Below are 24254 nucleotides of genomic sequence, written 5' to 3'. Positions count from 1 at the left end.
AAAAACAGGGTTGTCAAATGTCTGGGGAGGGATTCAGCTACAAAGCCGGTAAGTACCCTAATAAACCCGGTAAGTACCCTAGCACCTCTTTGCTCGAGACCAACTGTGCATACTTATGTCCTAGTGACTATGCTGCAGTTCTTGGCAACGAGAAGTCTGATAACGTCTACCTTGAGAGGAACGGCCACGTCGTCCTAGTGAGACCAGGAAAGGACATCGGATCAGCTACAGCCCACCATGACCCCGTGCCCAAGGTTCCTCAGGGTGTGATCCTCCTATCACCGTTTCATGAGACAAAGTGGGCGCCTTTGGACAATACTCCCATCACTGTGTCACGGTCCAAGTTTGACGCTACTGCCAGGGCCATCGCTGTGGTATTCATGATCAAGCCAATGGTTAAACAACAAAAGCCGGTAACCATAAGCACGGCAAATCTCAACGCCCGTATTACAGAGAAATTTGTCCACCTCCCTCTCGCTATCGGTCAGGACCTTGCCATTAGTGACGGTTCTGACTTCTTCATCTTGATGGTTGTTGGCATGTTTGGCGACAACAGGGAGATAGTGAGCGACGAGACCACGCTTACTTTCTGTACCGATACTGCAACAATCTTCCAGACTCAAATAAAGGAAATAGAGCTCACCGGGGAGTACGCAATCGCAGAAGTCTCTGCGGTGGCTAAGGCGCTGATGAATCTCATCAGCGACACGTCTGAGAAGAATGAGCAGGGGGGCATAATCAACGCAGAAAGCTTAGGAATAGGGGGCCTTAATAAGCAGTTTAAGGACATATTTAGGCGCGCGTTCATGTCACGAATATTTCCACCGGACAAGTTAGCAAAGCTTGGCCAGACACACGTCAAGGGTCTCCTTTTGTACGGACCACCTGGAACAGGAAAAACGTTGACAGCCAGGAAGATTGGCGAGTTGCTGAACGCGCGGCCTCCAAAGATGGTTTCCGGTTCAGAGCTTCTAGATAAGTACATTGGTGGGTCGGAGCAGAAGGTGCGCGATCTGTTCAGCGACGCGTTTAAGGAGTGGAAAGAGCGCGAGAATGCATCCGAGCTCCACATAATCATTATCGACGAGCTTGATGCAGTATGCAAGCAACGAGGCAGCAAGTCGGACAACACTGGAACAATGGACAGCCTGGTTAACCAGCTACTTGCGATGATGGACGGGCCCGACGCGCTTGGTAACGTGCTCGTGGTTGGTATGACCAACAGGAAAGAGCTTCTGGACGAGGCTCTGATGCGTCCCGGCCGCTTTGAAGTGCACCTGGAGATTGGTCTTCCCGACTGCAGAGGAAGAGAGCAGATTCTGAGGATCCACACTAAAAACCTGGTTGCTGCCAAGTCTCTTGCAAGCGATGTCAATATCGCACACCTCGCTGAGTGCACTCCTAATTTCTCTGGCGCTGAACTGGCAGGTCTTGTTAGGTCTGCTACATCCTTTGCCATGGAGCGTGCTATTGAGAAAACAAAGTCGGTGGGTCCTAACAAGTTACTCTATTTGGACATGATTGGCGTCCAAGTGGAGGCAAAGGATTTTGAAAGGGCCCTGGGGGAGGTTAAAGCAGGATACGGCCAGGCAGACCGCACGCTGCTAGATGCTGCAGCGCCTCTAGGTATCCTCAAGGCTACCGGCTACGAGTCTGTCGTCCAGCAGGCTGTGTCTTTTGGAGAGGCTGTCCTAAACAGCAGTATTACCACCGGCGCTATGCTGCTTGCAGCGCCTGCAACTGGAACTGGTTGTACAGCTCTATGCTCTGTTATTGCGAAGAGGCTTGGATGTGAGTTTGTTCGAATTATCTCTGCAGAGCAGCTTGTTATGAGGACTTCGACAGAGTATGGACGTGCGGACCTTATATGTCAAATCTTTGAGGCAGCCTACAGGGTCCCGCGCGCTCTAATAATTCTGGATGGCATAGAGTCCATCATACAGTATACGCCCATTGGCTTCCGATTCTCCAGTACTGTCCTTCAGACCCTCACTGCTCTTATTCGTAGACCAACCCAGCCTGATCACCGACTCGTTGTCCTCGGCACTACTACGCACTTGAAAGCAATGAGCGACGTTGGGTTTGCAGGCGTTTTCAATCAGGTTTGCAACATTCCATCCCTCACCCCCGACCAAGCCCTCTGCGCGCTCTGTGAATACGCCACTGTTGCCCTCGATCTAGAGGAAAAGCGAAACGCTGCCCACCAAGTTAGCGTGAGATACTATCTCCAACCCAATCCCGTCGAGTATGAGGCGTATGCTGTATACAAGCTCTTTTTGGAGAGGCAAAAGCGACGTATTCCTATCACGATCCGTAGCGTGCTATTTGCTTATGAACTAGCGAAGACCGCTGTTCGAAAAGATGCGCTCTCTCGTAACCCCAATGCGCAACAGGCCGTGATCACCGACTCCGTAATGGCCAGGACATTAAATGCAACGCTACTCTGAAGGGTTAGCGCTGTTTTGATAGTTGAACACAAACCCTGAGCATCCATATTGCTGTTAGACTCTGTAAATTTTGAAGCTAAGCAGCCACAAGAGTCTGCTGAACTGGTAACTGCCAACGATGGGGTTGGATAGGGTCGACACTGCCTGGTTACAACTATTCATGTGTGGCATTGTGGTGCAGGGAATCTCTTTATGAATTCAAGAATATAAATCCACGGATTGAAGCAATAAGGCACGCCCTGCTTGAGTCACAATTAGACCAGTTGTCAAGCAAGAACACAGTACAATCTGATCTGGTGCACAAATTGGCATTGTCAACCTTTAAGCCCAGCAATTAACTTGCAGCCCAAAAGTATGCCTAACGTATGAAAAAGCACGCTATAATCTAGTATGTAATTGGCGCAAGACTACTGATGCTGCAATAAGCTGCTGCTTTATGCAAAAGTAAAAAGTAATGACATAAAAACTAATGTGGACGGAGAATTACAAACCAATCATGGCTGGCACAACATATCAGCCGCACATTTTGCTCCCAAGCAGCGCCTCTCCGGCCGGGGAGGACCTGTTTGTGCACGAAGATTACTTATGGTGCCTAGAAGACCACATCTGCTTCGACAGCGTCATAGAGACAGCCTTGACCCCGGGCCAGGAGCTACGAGGCACAGCCCCCACTGAGAAAGAAAGCCAACGCAATCTAGACCTTCTCCTGGCAATAATTTGATTCTGTGCACACCGTAAGATATGGGCGGCGGAGCAGCGAAGCAACGGAGCGACGCTTTCTGATCGTAACCTGTGTTCACCTTTCCGACCTGTACACAGATACTTACGACTTTCGCGCTCATAACGCCCGCTTTAAAATCCTTTTGTGAACCCTTTTCATTAAATCAAAGTGAAACAGTCAAAAATTCACTCTAGACCTGATGTCCCTCACTGTATCCGACCTCACCACGGAGCTGAGGGAGATTATAGATAGCAAAAACGAGTCCGCTCTTGTCCAGTTGACCTCGCAGTATGCGTCGAAGCACCGAGACAAGTCGTAATCAACTACAAGTCCATCTATGGGATGTACCCTGCTGATGCAATCAAGAAAGCTCTAAAGTCAGGGCCTGCTGAAACGCTTCTGATGTATGCGTGGACAGATGCACAGGAGGTGCGTGCACGCCTACTCAACCAGGCCCTCAGTGGCAAGAACAACAAGTCTGCACTGATAGACGTCGTCCTCTTTTGCGGCCCAGAAGACTGGTACGAGATGGGAGCACACTACACGCGCATATTTCAGAAAGTGGCCAACGACACCCTGCTCAGTGATATCGGCAGCTCTGAGCCGTGGTCGCAACTCATCAAGGGGTGGATCAAACACGACAGATACGAGCGCAAGGCTATTAGTGAGGATGCCGCGGCGCTCATGGGCTACTTGGAATCTGGCAACCCCGATGGCCTGATCGATCTCCTGTGCAACACCACAGAGGGAGAGTGGAAAAAGATAAATAAGGTGTTCACAGAGAAGTACGGCGTCGAGGTGGAGACCCTTATTGCGTCCAACTACGTGAAGACAGACATGGAGGCCCTGCTTACCGCCCACTTCTACCTGCTACAGCCCGGCTATGCCGCTGCCTACCTATGCTCCCTCGCCAACTCTGGCAAAAAGGGCGATAGTGACCGGATGGTTCGCATCACCTCTCTTATGTTCGACAAGGCATTAAAGTGTAAGTTTGCGTATGAAAAGTACGGCAAGCTCGGCTCAGACTTTAAGCGCCTCTACGACGCCCGTCTCGGGCGAGCTCTTTGTGCACTTTGGCGTGTTGACACCGAAGGCGCAAACTAAAGCGTGCATTTAACAGGTGTGAATTAATAATCGGCTTTTCACTGTCCGTCAATGCCTGTTCTGACCCCCATAGGCGAGCTGGCAGAGAGTCTCTACAATGCGCTTAACCTCGTAGATTTTCAGGGAGCCGTAGCACTGGGATCAAGGTATCCGGCAGACCAAAGGGACAAGGTCCTTCCGCTGTTCATCACGAGGTATGGCGAGCTGCCCTCTGATATGATAGATAGGCTTTTTAAGCCACCGCAGAGAACAGTCCTTGCTTATCTGTGGTCTCAGAAGCACGAGGTGCGGGCGGCAATCCTTCTAAATGCAATCCGCACTTCGGATTATTCTACCAGTTTCTTTACTCCACCCACCGGTTGCTTCCAGTGGTGTGCCGCTGGGGCCTGCCTGGAAGTATGATCCAAAGATCTCACAGGTAAGCCTCGCTCAGTCCCTGGCCAGCCCGGAGGCGGGGGCTGGCCACGGGTCGCAGTGATAGCCACAGTGGTGATAGGGAAGAGCTCCCTCCGTTTGTGGATCTGGGGCCTGTGCGTTCCTCGGCTGTTCTGCGGATGTGCACAGCTGGACTTGAGGCGAAGGAGAGCCCGCGAGGACCAGATCCGTATTACGAACGCAAGATCATACCTTTGGGCCCCAGAGAGCAAGCCGTGAGTCTCTACTCGGAGGACCACTTCGAAGACGCTTGCCCTCTCGGCAGGACACACACGCTGGCTCTGTGGCCTGCCGTGCGAGAGCGCCAAGCAACCAACCGAGCACCTGAGAGAAGCAAACGATGACAGACACAGAGTGCTGGGCGACGACAAGCTGATCCTTCCGGCCCACATACCGAACCAGACAGCTGCCATGCTCATCCACCAGGGTGCGCGCATGATCGCGAGCATCGAGCAGGCCGGGACTGGGGTCGCGCTCCCCGCAATCAGGGGCCTAGACGCCCTGGTGGGAAGCTGCCAGAGGGCCCCTCTGCCAGACAACACCACGGAGCAGTCCCAGAGCAAGGCAGACCCAGACCCCGAGAAGGCGAGGCGCCGGATAGCAAACAGGGTGAACAACGCGCTGAGCTTTAATGGCTGCCAGGTCCTCTGTTCCTTGACACACCCACGATAGACAAGCCAGAGAAGGCCAAGGCCCCCTCAGCGCGCTACACCCGTGCGTCCCCCCGAAGGCTGCGTTGGCCTTGACTACCCTCCATCGATGAACTCGACAGGGCTGGAGTGGCAACCGAGGAGGAAATGAGGAAGGCCCTGTTTGGAACTCTCAACAAGAAGGCCTCGGGCGTGTCTGGTCTCGGGCCGGTCCAGCTCAGGCGATGAAGCAGAACGACAGCTTTGTGAAATACCTCACGCAGGCGTACAACGAGCTGACCACTCACCCCGAGGCGATACCCGAGGTGACGACCATGTTCGAGTTCCGGGCGATCCTCATCCCGAAGGAGTCCGACGGATACCCCCGATCGCGATAGGCGGACGGTCACGAACATCTTCCACCGCGTCCTGCTGAAGGGCTGATCAGGCATGCCAACTACCTCTCATGCGAGCAGATCGCCTTCAAGCAGAACGCATACGCGGTAGGCGTGAGGAGGGCCCACGAGCTCATCAGCGGGCGGGGATGCACGCCGTCTCCCTCGACACAAAGAACGCCCTCAACTCGCTCCCGAGGGCAGAGGTCGTCAGAGCCCTGAACGAGGCGGGCGTCCCGAAGGTCCTGGTCGACTACATCAGGAACTTCCTCGACCTGAGGCACAGCAAGGACGTGAAGTGCGAGGTCTGCGGCGTCCCCCAGGGCGACCCGCTCAGCACGTTCCTCTTCTGCATGGCCACCGAGCGCCTCCTGAGACGCCTCGAGGAGAGGGGCATCGCCTTCCTTGCCTATGCAGACGACATCGTGGGGTTCCACGACGAAGGGTACCCAGCAGGTGTGATAACACAGCAGACCATGGACCTGACGATCAGGAGCGACAAATGCAAGTCCACCATGGCGGGCGAGGAGGTGACCTTCCTCAACCACCCGGCGTCCCCCACTCCTGCTAGTCTCGCCCCAAAGGCCATCGCAGGTGCCGAGACTGCCTTGAAGAAGATCGAGAATGCCCCAATAACCATCCACCAGAAGCTCATCCTGGTGTCACTCTGTGTGGTCCCGATGGTGAGCTACGCCCCCCTGGTCGAAGTAACATCGGACAAGGCGGACTACGAGGAGTTCGACAGACGTCGCACAAGGCATCAGCACTAACCAACAGAAGCTGCGATCGCCTGGTCGACTTCCTAGCGTACCCGAAGGAGAAGGGCGGCCTGGACCTGCTCATGCCTGGATTCTACCACGACGAGCTGCGGAGGGTATGGGCCTCCTTGGACGTCAACAAGGGGGCCAGAGACCCGGTGGAGCTGTCGGTGGGCGGCCAGGCACTGCAGGGGAAGGGGCCTACTTCAACCGCCTCCTCACGCGCACACACCAGCTTCCGGACAGAGCGGCGACGTACTGTCTGCAGATGTGCGGCGTGCTGACCGAGGAGGAAAGGGCCCTGAAGGAGAAGGGCGGCTCGATCATGGCGCAGAAAGAGGCACCTGCCCGGGCTGCCACGAGGCACGACATGATCGTCGCGTGCCTGTACCTCCGCGTCTCGGGGAAGCTCAGCGCAGAGCTGGAAGTCAAGACCCACAGCCACCTCAGCGACCAGAACCAGAAGCCCGACATCTGGCTCGTCGACAAGTGCAAGGCAGTGGACGTGGGTGTCATCCAGCCCCGCCAGATGGATACCACAGCGAGAAGGCCAAGAAGTACAGGGACGGGACGCTCCCGATCATCTACGGGACGGACGGATCCCTCCACCCCAGTCCAAGGGGCACCTCAAGGAGCTCCACGTGGACCTCTGTCCGGGCTGCCTTCGCCATCGCCTACATGGCTGCAGAGGCGAACGAGGACCTGACGGGGCTGATCAGACGGGCCGGGCCGAAAGCCTGGTCACCCCGCCTCCTGTCATCCTACTTCTGACAACCGAATGAGTCCATCCCTGGGACCCGACGACAACGACCGAGAAGGGGCAAAGACTGGACACACAACCGAGTTGAATCCCAACCAGAAGAGAAAGCCCCGCTAGCTGCTGCCGATCTGTATGGACAGCATTGAGAATGACAACAAAGACCAGAGCTTCACCAACCGTAAAGGGAGAACAAGGAGAGGCACCCTAGTAGACCAGCGAGCCTGCAGGACGGCGTGATCTCCAAAAGGATCTATGTGCACTCTTAGACCGAGCACACACCCGCAGAACACCCGAGGAACGCAGATAGCTCCTCCCTTCCACCACTGTGGTCTTTATATTGATACACGACCAACCCTCGTCTCCGGACATCACCAAAAATTGAGCGGGAATTTACCAGTAAGATCTCTGGACAGCGCCCGCAGGCAGGCCCCAGCGGCACACCACTGAAAGCAGCGTTCCCTGCCGTCGAGAAGCCCCTACCAACGAGCAGGCGATATGCCGCGTCTCATAGCCATCCATCTGTAGAGCAGAAGGCCCTCGGTCCCTACATAAGTGTCCGCCTCTGCCTCAGACGACTGGTCTACTCGGCGAGCTCTGGTCGGTAACAGCCCGGAGTAGTGTAGTACTGCACACTACACCATTACGGCATGCAACAGAAAATATGCAGGAGCCTATGCCATATAGCTGTAGTGCATCGTAGCTTGGGTAGTGTAAATTACGAAATAATTGCGGTCTTATGCACTTGGCCAGGAGAGAAAATGAAAATTGCACTTGGCCAGGAGAGAAAATAAAAATGGCACAGAGCGATGTTGATCGCAGGCGTGTTGAATCTGGCGGCCCCCCGAGCCCCTCAGGTGGTGTGACCGAGCTCATGCAGACCGCTAAGGATGGTACGGAAGATGTCAAGGGGTTACTGGGTACTAGGTTTAATCTAATCTGTAGACAGGACAACCATGGTCAAACAGCTCTCATGTGGGTGGCGGGGTATAGTCCCATAGAGGCGATAAAGTCCGTCCTGGAGCGCGGGAAGGATGTGAAGGGTGATCAAGATCATAGCGCCCTGCGTCATGCTCTCAACGACGGGCGCCTAGAGGTTACTAGGGTAATTATATCCTACGAGGATCCAACAGATAGGAATGGAGTCACAGCACTCATGCGGGCAGCAGCCAGGGGAGACACTGAAATGGTAAGGCTGCTTGTACCAATTCAAGGGGGGATGAAGGACGGAGCCGGGGAAACAGCCCTCATGTCTACAGCAAGGAATGGGCACGTAGAATGCCTTAAGCTTCTACTTGACAAAGAAGAGGGTATGCAGAGGCCTGATGGATGGACAGCCCTCATGATGGCAGCACTGCGTGGACATGCGGAGTGTGTCAAGCTACTGTTAGAGAAAGAGGGTGGCATGCAGAGGAGATCCCTCGTGAATGCGGCAGAGAATGGAGATACAGATGCAGAGATGATGGAATTGCTACCCCTTCAAGAGAGAAAGAAAGCGGAAGGGGGTGTTAAGATAGACAGATGGCGCATGACCGGAGGGACGGCTCTAATGACAGCAGCGGAATACGGCCATGCGGATGTAGTGCGACTGCTAGTTAGTCGCGAGGGTGGCAAATATGACAACAACCATAAGACGGCTCTCATGTTTGCAGCGCAGAACGGCCGCACAGAGTGCGCCAGACTGCTCCTGGAGAAGGAGGAGGGCATGAAGGATAGCAATGACAAGACGGCTCTCATGTGGGCAGCACAGAACGGCCGCACAGAGTGCGTCAAGCTGCTTCTAGAGAAAGAGGCGCGCATGAAGGATAGCGATGGTAAGACCGCCCTCATGTTTGCAGCGCAGAACGGCCACCAAGACTGTGTTAAACTATTGCTAGAGAAGGAGGGGGGCATGCAGAAGAGTGATGGTTCGACAGCCCTCATGTTTGCAGCAGAGGAAGGCCATACAGACTGTGTCAGATTGCTCTGTGAGCACAAGAGCGAGCGTGATGCCTCGGGCTGGACAAACCTTATGTGCGCTGCTTGCATTGGAGATGCTGATGCGGTTAGGAGTAACCTTCAGCAAGCGGGTGTGCATGATGGCAGGGGATATACAGCCCTCATGTGGGCAGCACAGAACGGCCGCACAGAGTGCGTCAAGCTGCTTCTAGAGAAAGAGGCGCGCATGAAGGATAGCGATGGTAAGACCGCCCTCATGTTTGCAGCGCAGAACGGCCACCAAGACTGTGTTAAACTATTGCTAGAGAAGGAGGGGGGCATGCAGAAGAGTGATGGTTCGACAGCCCTCATGTTTGCAGCAGAGGAAGGCCATACAGACTGTGTCAGATTGCTCTGTGAGCACAAGAGCGAGCGTGATGCCTCGGGCTGGACAAACCTTATGTGCGCTGCTTGCATTGGAGATGTTGGAGCAGTTAGAAGGAATATTCAGGAAACAAAGAGGACGGATAAATATGGATGGACAGCCCTTATGTGGGCAGTGTGTAACAGGGAGCCAGGGTGTGTGAGACTCCTTAAGGATAGGGAAAAGGACTTAAGATCCACCCGCGAGTTTATTGGATTCGAGGCTGGTACTACGGCTCTCGACATTGCTAATGAGTTGATATACGAGGAGATTATTGAGATCCTTTCTGAGTGAATAATGTACTAGTTCGTGTAGCAGCCAGGAAGTTCTCGGATGGCTGTCTGTGCCAGGAGAGTGTGAACTGCTTCTGCACTTATTAGTTGACGGCTCTCCTGTGCTCAGTCAATAGTTCGGGCATCGTCTTTGACATGCATCTGCCCCTACTACTAGCTACTGTCTAATCAGCAAAATGGGGCCTATCCAATGTACAGAGTATGCTCTAGTAAATACGATAGGAGGGATGCAATCAACTGAAGCTTTAACAAAAATAGCAGAGCACAAGCAATGTCACAATGCACAATACACCGAATCCCTACTAGCTCCACAACGCATCTCCTGTCGTTCTAATTACAAGTGGCCATTATTACCTGTGAGAACTTATTGTTGAAACGCTTACAAACTAGAATGCTCCTTCTTAATGAGAATCTCAGTCGTTTTTCGAGCCTTCTTAACGCCTCTAAGACGATCACGCAAAGATAACTGTCTACCAAAATGTTTGTTACCTAGGGTAGCGGCGAGTCAACCTTAGCCAATGCCCTCTCACTACAGTATATTACACATTCCATTCCTATTAATGGTGCGCTGACAGTAGGATTGATATCTTTGGGTTATGTGAGCAGCTCGCAGCCAATCGTATGTCTTCTCGAGAGGGGTGATGTTCCAAGAGAAACATTACCACCTCTGTGCTCCCCTTTGCAGCCGCATATGTTAAACAGGACCAACGCTCCACAACCCCGTTTCTTACTCGTTTGTGATAGATGCTTGATTCGAGCGGATAGAGAAGCGTCACAATGTTGAGGAAATTGTGCTTGCACGCTAGCATGAGCGCAGTCAGCCCCTGAGCGGTCAGCTTGGATTCGCAAGTTGCCAGCTTAGCACAGCAGCGAAGGTTTCCTCTGCTGCTGGCAACCATGAGCGCTGTCCAGCCGTTGCGCATAGTCTCCCTCGATTCAGGATGTAAAAGAAGCTCTACAATGGCTGAGTGATTGAAGTATGCGGCAAGCATCAACGCAGTATAGCCGAAGAGCTGCTCGTGGCGCCCGGCCTCGTATCTGGAGAGAATCAGAGCGCATTCTGGAGCATTACCGATAGACGCCATCATGAGGGCGGTCACGTTGATCAAGGCGTGCGCATTCCTGCTGTTAGGAAAGTCTTTTAACGTGTAGCATGCCTGTGGAATATTATTCTCTAGAGTTGCTAGCTGCTCAACAAGAATGCTGTTATTCGTTTGCACTGCTAGGTGCAATGCGGTATAGCGTTCACGATTGGCAGATGCACGGGTTGCCTCGTGGCTAAGCAGCCCTTTGACAGATGCTGCTGCATTGTTCCTAACTGCTATCATCAAGGCAGTCTCTCCGCGTGCATCTACCATCAACTTCTCGTCATTGACAAGCAGTCTAACTAGTTCTACAACATCAGCCTTCGCAGCTATCATGAGCACCGTGAGGCCATTCCTTTGGGAGATCTGTTTTTCTAGTGGTATAAGGAGCAGGATAATCTCGACGAAGGCTTGAAACAGAGATCTGAGCTTTCTAATTCTACACTCTACAACGCTGGCATCGTCCTTTATCCTGAGAGTATCTGGAAATGACACATGCTTTCCGCTCAGGTTATCAAGCTGAAGCACTGGTACCTTTATGCTCCCGTCAAGCTGGGTTCCGTACGTGCTCTGGGCCCGGTGCTTAGTAACTTCAGCAGGAAGCTTTTGGGCTGTGATTTGGGTTGTGCGCGGTCGCGCCATGGGAGATGTTTTAGAGCCTCCAGACCGCGAAGCCGCGCATCTTCCGCTCCTCTTTCTTGGAGAGGAGGATAGCATCGATGGTACGGTAATGCTAGGAGATATTTGCTGGCCTCCTCGTGAGCTGAAGCTGCTTTTTGGTGTTCCTACACGTGTACTAGCAGATAGAGCCGGCGTCTGTCTTGGATATCGTACCGATGTTATTGGGCGTCTAGACGAAGTGACACGTGGCCTAGAGTAGGCTGATTCCTTTTCAGCTGTCTGCGCAAACAAGTCACCCCTACCGCAAGACTTGGTTAGGATACTAATAGACCGTGGAGATCGTGTGTTTCGTGGTGTCACAGAGCTGTGGGTCAGCGGAACTTCTGCCTCTACTATAAGGTGGCCGCTGTCAGTTGCCAAGCGATCTCTTTCTTGCAGCAGAAGCTTGATAGACTTATGAAGCGAGATTGCAGATATAACGGCCAAATGCATCGCAGTGACCCCATTCTTTGCCTGCCTCTTTGCTTGTCGTTGGATGTACTTCTCAACGAGTCGTCTCTCACCAAACGAAGCCGCTAACATCAGCTGCGTATACCCCCGCTCAGTAAGTATCTTCCCTTCAAATGGAATTAATAGCCTGGCTACTTCGCATGAACCCCGAAGAAGGGCCAGCTCCACTGCAGATTCTTTTGTGTCAGAATAGCTACCTGCTTCCTCATCAATCAGAAGTTTGGCGAGCTCCAAATTTCCATGTTTTATCGCCAATTGTAAGGCTGTCTCTCCAGAAGTATTGCGTAATCGGCAAAGGTAGGCTAGTGACGAGCTAAGCGCTTTAGCTTCAAGGCCACTGCACTCCAGAGCGGCCTTGTGCAGCAAGGAATTTCCGGAGCAATCGGTCTTAACACCAATGATATCATTAAGAATACTTTTGCCAAAGAGGTATACTGAGTGTGTGGTGTGCCGCTGGGGCCTGCCTGCGGGCGCTGTCCAGAGATCTTACTGGTAAATTCCCGCTCAATTTTTGGTGATGTCCGGAGACGAGGGTTGGTCGTGTATCAATATAAAGACCACAGTGGTGGAAGGGAGGAGCTATCTGCGTTCCTCGGGTGTTCTGCGGGTGTGTGCTCGGTCTAAGAGTGCACATAGATCCTTTTGGAGATCACGCCGTCCTGCAGGCTCGCTGGTCTACTAGGGTGCCTCTCCTTGTTCTCCCTTTACGGTTGGTGAAGCTCTGGTCTTTGTTGTCATTCTCAATACTGTCCATGTATATCAGCAGCAGCTAGCGGGGCTTTCTCTTCTGGTTGGGATTCAACTCGGTTGTGTGTCCAGTCTTGCGCCCCTTCTCGGTCGTTGTCGACAGGTCCCGGGGATGGACTCATTCGGTTGTCAGAAGTAGGATGACAGGAGACGGTCGCTCTGGGTGGCCAGGCTTTCGGCCCGGCCCGTCTGATCAGCCCCGTCAGGTGCTCGTTCGCCTCTGCAGCCATGTGGGCGATGGCGAAGGCAGCCCGGACAGAGGTCCACGTGGAGCTCCTTGAGGTGCCCCTTGGACTGGGGTGGAGGGATCCGTCCGTCCCGTAGATGATCGGGAGCGTCCCGTCCCTGTACTTCTTGGCCTTCTCGCTGTGGTATCCATCTGGCGGGGCTGGATGACACCCACGTCCACTGCCTTGCACTTGTCGACGAGCCAGATGTCGGGCTTCTGGTTCTGGTCGCTGAGGTGGCTGTGGGTCTTGACTTCCAGCTCTGCGCTGAGCTTCCCCGAGACGCGGAGGTACAGGCACGCGACGATCATGTCGTGCCTCGTGGCAGCCCGGGCAGGTGCCTCTTTCTGCGCCATGATCGAGCCGCCCTTCTCCTTCAGGGCCCTTTCCTCCTCGGTCAGCACGCCGCACATCTGCAGACAGTACGTCGCCGCTCTGTCCGGAAGCTGGTGTGTGCGCGTGAGGAGGCGGTTGAAGTAGGCCCCTTCCCCTGCAGTGCCTGGCCGCCCACCGACAGCTCCACCGGGTCTCTGGCCCCCTTGTTGACGTCCAAGGAGGCCCATACCCTCCGCAGCTCGTCGTGGTAGAATCCAGGCATGAGCAGGTCCAGGCCGCCCTTCTCCTTCGGGTACGCTAGGAAGTCGACCAGGCGATCGCAGCTTCTGTTGGTTAGTGCTGATGCCTTGTGCGACGTCTGTCGAACTCCTCGTAGTCCGCCTTGTCCGATGTTACTTCGACCAGGGGGGCGTAGCTCACCATCGGGACCACACAGAGTGACACCAGGATGAGCTTCTGGTGGATGGTTATTGGGGCATTCTCGATCTTCTTCAAGGCAGTCTCGGCACCTGCGATGGCCTTTGGGGCGAGACTAGCAGGAGTGGGGGACGCCGGGTGGTTGAGGAAGGTCACCTCCTCGCCCGCCATGGTGGACTTGCATTTGTCGCTCCTGATCGTCAGGTCCATGGTCTGCTGTGTTATCACACCTGCTGGGTACCCTTCGTCGTGGAACCCCACGATGTCGTCTGCATAGGCAAGGAAGGCGATGCCCCTCTCCTCGAGGCGTCTCAGGAGGCGCTCGGTGGCCATGCAGAAGAGGAACGTGCTGAGCGGGTCGCCCTGGGGGACGCCGCAGACCTCGCACTTCACGTCCTTGCTGTGCCTCAGGTCGAGGAAGTTCCTGATGTAGTCGACCAGGACCTTCGGGACGCCCGCCTCGTTCAGGGCTCTGACGACCTCTGCCCTCGGGAGCGAGTTGAGGGCGTTCTTTGTGTCGAGGGAGACGGCGTGCATCCCCGCCCGCTGATGAGCTCGTGGGCCCTCCTCACGCCTACCGCGTATGCGTTCTGCTTGAAGGCGATCTGCTCGCATGAGAGGTAGTTGGCATGCCTGATCAGCCCTTCAGCAGGACGCGGTGGAAGGTGTTCGTGACCGTCCGCCTATCGCGATCGGGGGTATCCGTCGGACTCCTTCGGGATGAGGATCGCCCGGAACTCGAACATGGTCGTCACCTCGGGTATCGCCTCGGGGTGAGTGGTCAGCTCGTTGTACGCCTGCGTGAGGTATTTCACAAAGCTGTCGTTCTGCTTCATCGCCTGAGCTGGACCGGCCCGAGACCAGACACGCCCGAGGCCTTCTTGTTGAGAGTTCCAAACAGGGCCTTCCTCATTTCCTCCTCGGTTGCCACTCCAGCCCTGTCGAGTTCATCGATGGAGGGTAGTCAAGGCCAACGCAGCCTTCGGGGGGACGCACGGGTGTAGCGCGCTGAGGGGGCCTTGGCCTTCTCTGGCTTGTCTATCGTGGGTGTGTCAAGGAACAGAGGACCTGGCAGCTATTAAAGCTCAGCGCGTTGTTCACCCTGTTTGCTATCCGGCGCCTCGCCTTCTCGGGGTCTGGGTCTGCCTTGCTCTGGGACTGCTCCGTGGTGTTGTCTGGCAGAGGGGCCCTCTGGCAGCTTCCCACCAGGGCGTCTAGGCCCCTGATTGCGGGGAGCGCGACCCCAGTCCCGGCCTGCTCGATGCTCGCGATCATGCGCGCACCCTGGTGGATGAGCATGGCAGCTGTCTGGTTCGGTATGTGGGCCGGAAGGATCAGCTTGTCGTCGCCCAGCACTCTGTGTCTGTCATCGTTTGCTTCTCTCAGGTGCTCGGTTGGTTGCTTGGCGCTCTCGCACGGCAGGCCACAGAGCCAGCGTGTGTGTCCTGCCGAGAGGGCAAGCGTCTTCGAAGTGGTCCTCCGAGTAGAGACTCACGGCTTGCTCTCTGGGGCCCAAAGGTATGATCTTGCGTTCGTAATACGGATCTGGTCCTCGCGGGCTCTCCTTCGCCTCAAGTCCAGCTGTGCACATCCGCAGAACAGCCGAGGAACGCACAGGCCCCAGATCCACAAACGGAGGGAGCTCTTCCCTATCACCACTGTGGCTATCACTGCGACCCGTGGCCAGCCCCCGCCTCCGGGCTGGCCAGGGACTGAGCGAGGCTTACCTGTGAGATCTTTGGATCATACTTCCAGGCAGGCCCCAGCGGCACCCACTGGTCCGGGGCATCACGGCAGGCAACGGCGAGGGCCCGCGTGAGCTGGCACCGTCTGTCTGTCGCAAGGCTGCAGAAGGAGCCCGGACGGGAGAGAGTTCCCGAGACGTGCTGCTCGAGGCCCTCTGGTGAGGTGAAAGAGGTGTGGCGACTCCTTGTGCTGTGGATCGCGTAGGAGGTCCCCAAGGGTGCAGCCCCTTGAGTGAACCTCGGCGTTCTTGAGCCAGTTCGTGTAGTTAGTAATCGATCCTGTGGGGCCAGGTGGTCTCCTAGAGGAATGGCCACTGGGGCCTGCCACCATGCGCCGCTCTCCATGACAGGGAGGTGCGGGCCCCCTGCTCACTCTATCGGCTGCTCTCTAGACTCTCTTCTTCGGGCCCCCGCGAGCCCTCCTCGGTGGTTCCCTCATCGGGCAGTCGCGGGTCTGCTGCTTGCTGGGCTGAGTACCGGGGCCCTCAGCCCCTCGTCCGGGCTTCTTCTGCAGGGATCCGAGGAGATTCGGCTCTCAGACGTCTGGTCCCAGCCGTGCATGCGAGAAGCGTGCCCAGGGCGGCGGTGGCTCGCATGGGGGACCAGTCAGGTGGCAGGCGACAGCCTCACCCCGGTCAATCTTATTCTGATGGCGTCCATGTTACCCTTGTCCAGGCCGTCGAGAGGGATCTCCTTCACAGCGAGGTCTGGATAACCCTTGAGAGAGTAGACTGTATCTGTGGCATCTCTTCCTAGCACGTCATCCAACCGCCTGTGGAGCTTCTTACGAGTGAATTGTGGGATGGCGGGGGCTACTGCTGGGGAGCTGGCTGTGTGGTCATCGCCGTCGGCCATGAAGTTTGTTTCAAAAATCGTTCACTCTGCCCACTAGTACTTGCAAGGCTATGTTATAGGGCCCTCTGCGGGTGTAGTCGAGGCGCACACAAGCATGGCTGCCTCTTCAGAGACAGGGGTGTCGCCCTTCAGGGCCGGGGTTCTTCATCAATGCTCCACACTGGCGTCAGCATGCTGCTGGAATCTCTGGGTTGTTTCTGTCCAATCGATACGTGCGTGTCAGAACGCTTGGTCTCCATCCTTTCCGCCGCGCTAGAGTCACGCTGACCTTGATCGGCCGCTCTCTCCTCAATTGGTCTCATCTGCTTGACAAGGACCACAGAGGTTGGCTGGAAGCGTCGCTTGGAAGGCAGCGAGTGGCCGGCTCTCGAGCGTCACCCGACGAGCTTCGTTGGGCATTCGTTTCCGAGCCAGCAACATTGACGGCCGCAGAGCTCCTGGGCGTTCCTCGATCAGGGATGGGCCGAACTGCTCGGTTCGTGGCCTCTTGTCCATTCCTCGTTGTCGGGCACAGTTGACCACCAAGCGGTCTATAATGATGCTCGAGCCACACCTACAAAAAGTCAGCGGCACAGCGCTAGAGCAGCCGTTAGGTTGAGCGAATTACTCCAAGCAGATGCTCAGATCTGTCCCGCGCTCAGCACCCAGTGTCCCTCTATCTCTTGCCCAGTTATTTCATTGGGGTCCTGCACTCCATCCCAGGGGCTGCTGCGCCGCGCGAAGCTTCATGGCCCGAACCGTCCACGAGTCCCCCTTCCGCTCAAGCAGGCGACCCGTGAGGCCTGTGGCTTTGAGGAGGGTTCCAGGATCGCCCTGGGACGTAGGCGCAATGACTGGCCGCCGCGATGCCAGAAGCTGGCGGGTCACACCGAGCAGGTCCGCCTCTTCCACACTGTTACCCAGCGTCCCTGTCTGCTGCATGCTTTGAAGAATGACTGTGTCTACGCGATCCCCTGCAGAGCTCTCCGGCGCATATGTCCACGGGTATGCGCACGCAGGCGGGGCCTCAAGACGCATAGGTGGAGGGGGGTCCTGGAAGACTTGACTGGGCACATCTTCGAGGTCTTCGATGGACAGCCTTGCTGTATCTGCCAGTCCACTCTCTGAGGACTTTTGCCCGGAGCGTGCGGTAAGAGGCACGCCGAAAAGAGAGTCCCATCCCTTCGGAGGCGGGTCAAGATTGACTCTCTGAACAATGCCGAGGAGCTGGGCCCCGTCCAAGCCCCACAGCGCTACTCGTTTGTCCCCGCCTATCGAAATGTATGCCTGGCTGTTGGAACCAGCTGGAGAAAGCAGGCTAATGGGGGCGGCGTGAGCACGGTGGACGTACCGTACCCGGAGATACGAAGACGGAACGACTGGCGACGTCTTCCCAGAGCTCGGGGCATGAAGAAGACCCTTAGGGAGCTGCTGCGTGTCGAGACTGCGTGTGATCCCCAGAGCAGCTATCAGATTCTGAATCTTGTAGAGGGTCACAAAGCCTGCGTCGTCCCCGACCAGGATAGAGTGGGCGCCGTCCACAAAGCAGACAGCTGTCGGCATGGTGCGAGCGGAGAGAGCAAGAACGGACTCCTTCCGGACTGGCACTCTCACCTTGGTTCTGTCCCTGAAGACGTACTGGTAGAGAATGCCGTTTTCCTCCGCTTCTACGTCCTCCATCCCGGGCCGCGTCACAGAGGACCCCATCATGGTGCCATAAAGAGACGCATGGGCGTCTGCGTATTGCGCAGCCGCCGGGCTCTCCACGTCAACGCCGGACGTCTTAAAGCGCGACTTAGAAAAGTCCTCGATCACCTTGCTGGACTTGTCGGAGAGCTTCACCGCTCCCTGAGGCACTTTGCGGCGAGAGGCGGCCTGCCTTGGCTGACTGGTGCCCAGCGGAACAGGAAGGAAGTCAACGTAGACCCTCCGAGGAACAGCTAAGAAGCGCGTGAAGTAGAAAGAAACAAGCATTATCACCTGAGCAGCAGCCCGAATCTTCATAAGCGTTCTGCGCCGACGGGCTTGAAGGCCTCGGAAGTTCTGGGAAATGGGGACGTATCGGCGAAGGAGTGCCATTGTTGCAGAGACAATCTCTTGGTAAGACGGACCCGGCATTCTGGTGTGCGCACGCTCTGACCTTTCTTCCAAGTCGTCCTGTACACCGACGGTCTCCTGCTGGAGATGGCACAGAGGTTGGCCTTCTTCAGTAGCCGCTGTGGATTCTTGGACCATGATGTACGCATAGCGATTGGAAGCAGTATGCCTCTCAAACATCGATGGAGGCTGGATCATTCCGGAAGCGGCCTCTCCCTCCCTATCGGTTGTCATCGAGGCGTCCATGGAGGGCGTTGCAGTCGACGCCTGGAGGTCTCCGACTCGCGCCCCGTAGGCCGTTTTCGTGGAAAGCAGACGATTGGCACGGAACTCCCCGTCAATCGACCGCAGAGCCTCGTCCCCGGGCGCAGGGCCCTTGCGTTCGGGGCAGTACTTTGTGTGGAGGAGATCTGGAGAAAAGTTTTCTATCAGGTAGCGAACCACGTCCTCGTATCTACTCCCATACAGTTGGACGTCTGAGTTGAAATCAGAGAGGGGCAGAAGGGCGTGCTTCAAGAATCCAGCTGTCTGGACCCAGCCGGCCTGAAAGTCTGCATTCAGTGGATAGCCCAGGGGATGGTAGCTTCCGTGGTAAAACGCGCAGACGAGCGAAAAGTTCGGGTACAGCGAGCGGACCGCGTGGATGTAGCAGGCGCCAGAGGCCGACGCAGAAAACAGAAGGGGCCACTGTCCCAGGAAGCAGAGGGCCGTTATGGGGGAGCCAACAGACGGGATTGTCGGGGGCTGGATCACCCCCTGCTGCAGCAGCTTGACAGACATCGTGTCGTGGACGAGAATCCGGCCGTCAGACGTGCCTATGGCCAGCAGAGACAGCTCCTCCGAGGCATCAATGCACGTCACGTACGAGTCACTTCGAGCCTTCTTTGCATGCCCGGTGTAGAGAACGTCGCAGAGCAGTTTCTGGATCGGAGACGGCGCCTGATTCGGCTGTCCTGCTGAAGAGACATCTCGGGCCCACAGGAACTCGGGGCAAAAGCGTCTTACAACCTCCGGCTTTGAAGAGAGGTCGTCTGCGCCTACAAATACGGGCTTCGACGAAAAGAACGCCGCGAGCTGCTGCCGTGCCCTTGCAAAGTGGTCTGCTCCTCCTGCAAAAAAGATGTCGAAGGTTGTCAGCTGCCTCGACAGCCCTATCCTGTTCACGTACTCGTGGCTCGGCTTCATGTCTATGGCGCGCACAATTTGCGGGTTGAGGTTGTCGCAGAGGAAGAGAAGGCCGCGCGCTCTGTCGGTGGCTAAGATTTGCGCGCGCATTATCGACTTGTCGGAAAGCAGCTGTCTCACAAAGGCTGCGTTGTTGGCCTTGACGATGATCTGAGACAGATTGAGCCCCAGGCTGTACGAAGAAGCTCCGGACGACATGTGCGAGTCGGCCCCTGCAGAAGGCTCCCTCTGTGCGTCGCCCAGTCTTTGGCCATCAAACGGGTTGTCGACGATGTCAATGTCGTCTTCGCATGTCCTCCGGCCGGTAATCCCAACGTTGGATATGTCGAAGAGAGAGCCGGTCTTCCAGTAAAGTGTCACTGCACCGTGGGTTCCTATGACGTAAAGAACGCGTCCCTTGCTGTCGACGGCGAGGGACAGAATCCGCCGCCCGAGGGCGTCGAGCAGAGACTGGGGGGCGTCGGGGGCGCTGGGGATCTGGCTGAGGATCTGCGGTGGCTTGTGGAGCGTCCTGTATCGGGCTTCGTCGTCTGGAGTGGAAAAGTGGAGATCGGCCTCCGTCACCTCGCTCTGGCCCTCTGCGTAGAATTTCGAGAGGTCGCACGTCTCGATGCTTGCATACTCCGAACCCAGTACGGAATCCTGTGGGTCATCGCCACCGCTGCCTGTGCCGTCTCGGCCCTCCAGAAGCGTCTTGGAGATCCTTGCAATGTCGTAGATCCTGGACGGCCGGCCGGTAAGGAGCGAAAAGATCGTCACTTCCCCAGGGCCTGTGACGGCGCCAAGCTCGTTCATGCGCTGGTTGACGACAACGCCGGCGCACTCCTTGCTGATAGACCCCAGGGGAAGATGCTCGGGCGCGTGCTTGATCAGCTCCTTCGGCCTGCGCTTGCCCAGTGCCCGCTGCTCCTCCTCGCGCTTCGCGTCCTCAAAGTCCCAGACCACCTGCTCCTTGGCCAGCTCCTCGTTGGCAACCACCTTGAGGACGAACAGCCGGCGCCCGAAGGGGATGTAGCCGAAGTCGTGCTTGCGGCTATAGACCCCGGTGCCGACCTTGACTCCGTGCAGGTTGATGGCGATGTCGATCCGCGTGATGTGCGCGCCCGTCAGTGCATGGATGAGGGTCACCACGTTGTCGTGGTCAATAACGCCAATAACGTTCCCGAAAGCGAACGACGCCAGAATAGGCTTGCCCGGCCTGGGCGGCTGGACAAGGGTGATCAGGTGCGCGGACTTCACGAGGTTGGCCTTCACGAGCCTCTTGTCAGAGACCTGCACGGCCTCGCGCCTCCTCTTCCCGCGCCTATCGTCCTCGCCGTCCACCCGGGCAGGGTCGTCCTCGAGCTCCTCCTTTGTCACGGCCATCCCCAAGTGGCAGGAGCGGACCGCCTCCGGGCCAATCTGGTAGACGTTGCTGAAGCCAATGGTTGTGATGTGATCGATGACGACGTAGCACCGCATGATCCCCTCCGGGTGCAAGTCCGAGAACGTGCAGACGACCCCCAGGTCCTCGTCCAGAATGACGAGCGCGGCATCGGAGCCCACGACGGCCAGTCGAAACAGGTCGTCTGCCATGGCCTCCTCCCACTGGCCGCGCCCGGCGTCCATGCACCTGACGCTCCCCGCGACCACATACTTGGTGGTGACGAACTCGGCACGGATCGTCAGATGCACGCCCCCGTGGCGCTTCTCGTGCGTTGCCGCGGCGACGGGGTCTGGGGCCACGGTCGCCTTGACAAAGGCCAGGGGGTCGTCGGCGATGAGCTGCGTCTCCTTGATCCCGTGGCTGAGAAGCGTGCTCTGCCCGGCGTCAAAGATCTGCGATGTGATGAGGCTCACGACCTCAAGGTCTTCGGAGGCCATGGCGATGAGCTGCTTGGACTTCCCTCGGAGCCGCTCCTTCTCCTGGGAGGACCTCTGCAGCGCCTCCGCGGTGCTCTTGGAGACGTCTATCAACGACGACCGGAGCTCCGGGTACACCTTCAAGAGCTCCTCCCGCGTCAGCGAGTCGAAGGAGCGGCTCTTTCCGAGGATCTGCATGGCAGCATCTACGGTGGTGCTGGCCAGAGAGGGCTGCCTGGAGTTCCCCGTGTTGCTGGGGTCTTCTGAAAGGTTTATCCCGTCAGCAAACTGTGGGGCGTCTGGGTCCCTTTCGTAGGCCAGCGCGTAAATGCTAACATTGCCAGATGCGTGGCCTATGTAGAGCCGGGACCGTGCTTCGTGCCAGAACAGACACGTCCCAGGGGACTGGAGCCGGAAGGGATCGGAGATGGCCATGTTTCCGGTGAGCGAAAAGACGATGAAGAGGGGCTCTCGCGTGCAAAGGACGATAAACGGGAGAGGAGACATCCTGACAGAACACATTATGGACTAGGGCGGCGCAGTGCTCTCCTGGAGACACAGTTCAAGGATGCGGACAGCATCGCTGCGGTTGAACTCGCTCGCCCATCCCAAGGCCGTCTTCCCAGTAGCATCACACAGCCCCTTCTCGTGCTCCAGTAGCAGCTGAACCGCACCAACATGTCCTTTGCTTGCAGCCCTCATAAGGGCAGTCTGACCGGCCTTGTCCTGGAATCCCGCCTCCAGAGGGTCAAGGAGACGCACAAGGGGGATATTCCCATTGCCGGCTGCGAGCATGAGAGCGGTCTGGCAGCGCCTATCTTTCATCTTGGCCTCGTGTCTCAGAAGCAGCTGTGCGGCCTCTAGGTGCCCCCAGTGAGCCGCGTACATCAGAGCGGTCCAGCCGTCACTATCCTGCATGCAACTCTCGTGCTCTAACAGAATGCGCAGGACATTGACGCGCCCGTTCTGCGCGGCCAGCATTAGAGCGGTCCTGCTCTTATCGTCCTGCATCTGGGCCTCGTGGTCCACAAGGAGCCTCACCACTGCCACATGGCCATGGCTGGAGGCATGCATGAGGGCAGTCATCCCCGAGGGTCCCTTCGCACGGAGATCTGAGCCAGCGTCGACCAGTGCACGCACAGCGTTCGTGTCTCCGTTCGCGGAGGCCTGCATCAGTTCGGTCATTCCAAGCAGACTGGAGATAACTGGGCGAGAAGCAGTTTTTGAGGCAGTCGAGCGCTGCATGACGGCGAGCTGCTCCTGGAACACGCGCACCTCCTTCTTCAAAGACCTGGTTTCTAGAAGGCTCACTAGCGCAAGCTCTTTGGCATCCAGATCAACGATGCATGCGAGTTCCCGGGCGGAGATCCGCTCCCTTGGATCGAGCACAAGAATATGCTCGAGGATTCCGCGGATAACCACGTCCTTGACCCCCGAGAGGTCTGGTGTCAACCCCTTCTCAAGGAGTTCATTGACCCGTCTACCGTCTGGAGCAACGGGCTTGCTGCCTGTGCTCATCTCGTAAAGCACCGCTCCAAGGCTCCAGAGATCGGAAGCTGGAGTGGGCTCTTCCCCCAGTAGGACCTCTGGTGGCGCATACATAGATAAGTGCCTGCGAAACGCCTCTGTTGAGACACACGTATCTGCAAGGACAAAGTGCGTTTCGGCTCGATCGACCAGAATGTTTGCAGGCTTGATGCCTCCGTGGACAAGCATCGGCAAGTAAGCACCAGTTGGATCGGTCTTGTCTGGATCATGAAGGTATGCAAGCGCAGAGGAAATCTGATGAACCACCTCCAGGATCAGTCTGCGAGGCATGGACTGCTTCCTGCGTCTGTAGAGTCTCATGAGCGACTCCAGAGACCCGTGATAGCGTGTCACCTGAAGATAAAGGTAGTCGGAGACCCTGAATGCCCTCTTGCACTCAGGAAGGTTGGGGTGTTTCAGACGGGACAGTGTGCAGAGTGCCGCTTCCATGCCCTCTAGGACATGACTCGGAAGCATATCAGTGCGAATCTCCTTTAGTACCTCGCCGGGGAGAGCGTCGAGGGTGTAGATGACAGAGCAAGCTCCCTGCCCACACGGCGACCCCATGGCGTTCAGGATGCCATCCCTCTCTTTCTCCTCGATCACACCGCTCCATGTACCTTGCAGATCGTCCGATTCCATAACCCTGGATAGCAAAACAAAGAGATTATTTAACCGATTGAGAAGCACACGATTGGTACACTCGCCGTTGCGACCTGGCCGCTCCTATGGGTCACCCGATCGGTCCATCTCCCCTATACCGACGAGGAGTCGACAAGGCAGCAGCGGATGTCCATCCGCCAACATTTGGTCGCTCGCTGTTACCTAGAGGCCTGACAGCTGCCCGAGGGTCTGTACTTATCACAGCAGCTCCTACTGTCAGAGTGGAGCCTTACAACACGCACTAAGCATCTCATTGTGTTGCAGCGTCGGTCTCGCTCGAAGAACACAAGGGCTTTCATTCAGGTATTTCGACAGTCAGCTGCCTAGATCATGGCATTTCCGAGTTTACTCCGAAGGTGAACAGCATAAGACCCAGTAGAAACTGGGAGGCAACGGCACGCCTGCGGTATGGAATTCGTTCAGTGATTAAGGGGGACATTGATTCAGTCTGGAGCGAACCGTATTGAAACATCGGATCGCGTTCTAGATGCTTCCACGCGCTGACTTCTATAGTGAACCGCAGTTTGCATATACTTAC

General features: G+C 56.4%; 6 protein-coding genes and 4 pseudogenes across 6 annotated transcripts; 6 read left to right on the top strand and 4 right to left on the bottom strand.

The window, feature by feature from the left end:
- Positions 1 to 17: 17 nt before the first annotated feature.
- Positions 18 to 2447, top strand: GL50803_00112681 (Vesicle-fusing ATPase; the record flags this gene model as incomplete). The annotated part of the gene is made up of 1 exon (XM_001703901.2): positions 18 to 2447. One exon carries the CDS (start codon positions 18 to 20, stop codon positions 2445 to 2447), a length of 2430 nt encoding a protein of 809 aa, XP_001703953.2.
- A 469-nt stretch (positions 2448 to 2916) lies between these two features.
- GL50803_0092957 (uncharacterized protein) lies at positions 2917 to 3168 on the top strand (the record flags this gene model as incomplete). The annotated part of the gene is made up of 1 exon (XM_001703902.1): positions 2917 to 3168. The coding sequence occupies one exon, from the start codon at positions 2917 to 2919 to the stop codon at positions 3166 to 3168; it is 252 nt and encodes an 83-aa protein (XP_001703954.1).
- Positions 3169 to 3367: 199 nt separating this feature from the next.
- GL50803_0061425 (Alpha-9 giardin) lies at positions 3368 to 4272 on the top strand (annotated as a pseudogene; the record flags this gene model as incomplete).
- A 51-nt stretch (positions 4273 to 4323) lies between these two features.
- Positions 4324 to 4674, top strand: GL50803_0018058 (Alpha-13 giardin; annotated as a pseudogene).
- A 444-nt stretch (positions 4675 to 5118) lies between these two features.
- Positions 5119 to 7195, top strand: GL50803_0061421 (Reverse transcriptase/endonuclease, putative; annotated as a pseudogene; the record flags this gene model as incomplete).
- An 847-nt stretch (positions 7196 to 8042) lies between these two features.
- Positions 8043 to 9881, top strand: GL50803_0061420 (Ankyrin repeat protein 1; the record flags this gene model as incomplete). Its single annotated transcript, XM_001703913.2, has 1 exon — positions 8043 to 9881. The coding sequence occupies one exon, from the start codon at positions 8043 to 8045 to the stop codon at positions 9879 to 9881; it is 1839 nt and encodes a 612-aa protein (XP_001703965.2).
- Positions 9882 to 10437: 556 nt separating this feature from the next.
- On the bottom strand, positions 10438 to 12168 carry GL50803_0061419 (Ankyrin repeat protein 1; the record flags this gene model as incomplete). Its single annotated transcript, XM_038046269.1, has 1 exon — positions 10438 to 12168. The coding sequence occupies one exon, from the start codon at positions 12166 to 12168 to the stop codon at positions 10438 to 10440; it is 1731 nt and encodes a 576-aa protein (XP_037901764.1).
- An 877-nt stretch (positions 12169 to 13045) lies between these two features.
- On the bottom strand, positions 13046 to 15122 carry GL50803_00116482 (Reverse transcriptase/endonuclease, putative; annotated as a pseudogene; the record flags this gene model as incomplete).
- A 1976-nt stretch (positions 15123 to 17098) lies between these two features.
- Positions 17099 to 22048, bottom strand: GL50803_00113673 (uncharacterized protein; the record flags this gene model as incomplete). The annotated part of the gene is made up of 1 exon (XM_001705823.1): positions 17099 to 22048. One exon carries the CDS (start codon positions 22046 to 22048, stop codon positions 17099 to 17101), a length of 4950 nt encoding a protein of 1649 aa, XP_001705875.1.
- A 6-nt stretch (positions 22049 to 22054) lies between these two features.
- On the bottom strand, positions 22055 to 23695 carry GL50803_0016167 (Kinase, NEK; the record flags this gene model as incomplete). The annotated part of the gene is made up of 1 exon (XM_001705824.1): positions 22055 to 23695. One exon carries the CDS (start codon positions 23693 to 23695, stop codon positions 22055 to 22057), a length of 1641 nt encoding a protein of 546 aa, XP_001705876.1.
- Between the last annotated feature and the right edge of the window lie 559 nt (positions 23696 to 24254).

Source organism: Giardia intestinalis, chromosome 2 (genome assembly GCF_000002435.2).
Source record: "Giardia intestinalis strain WB C6 chromosome 2, whole genome shotgun sequence".
Lineage (NCBI taxonomy): Eukaryota > Fornicata > Diplomonadida > Hexamitidae > Giardia > Giardia duodenalis.
The sequence above is the reverse complement of the archived record's forward strand: the minus strand, read 5'-3'. Positions and strand labels throughout refer to the sequence as shown.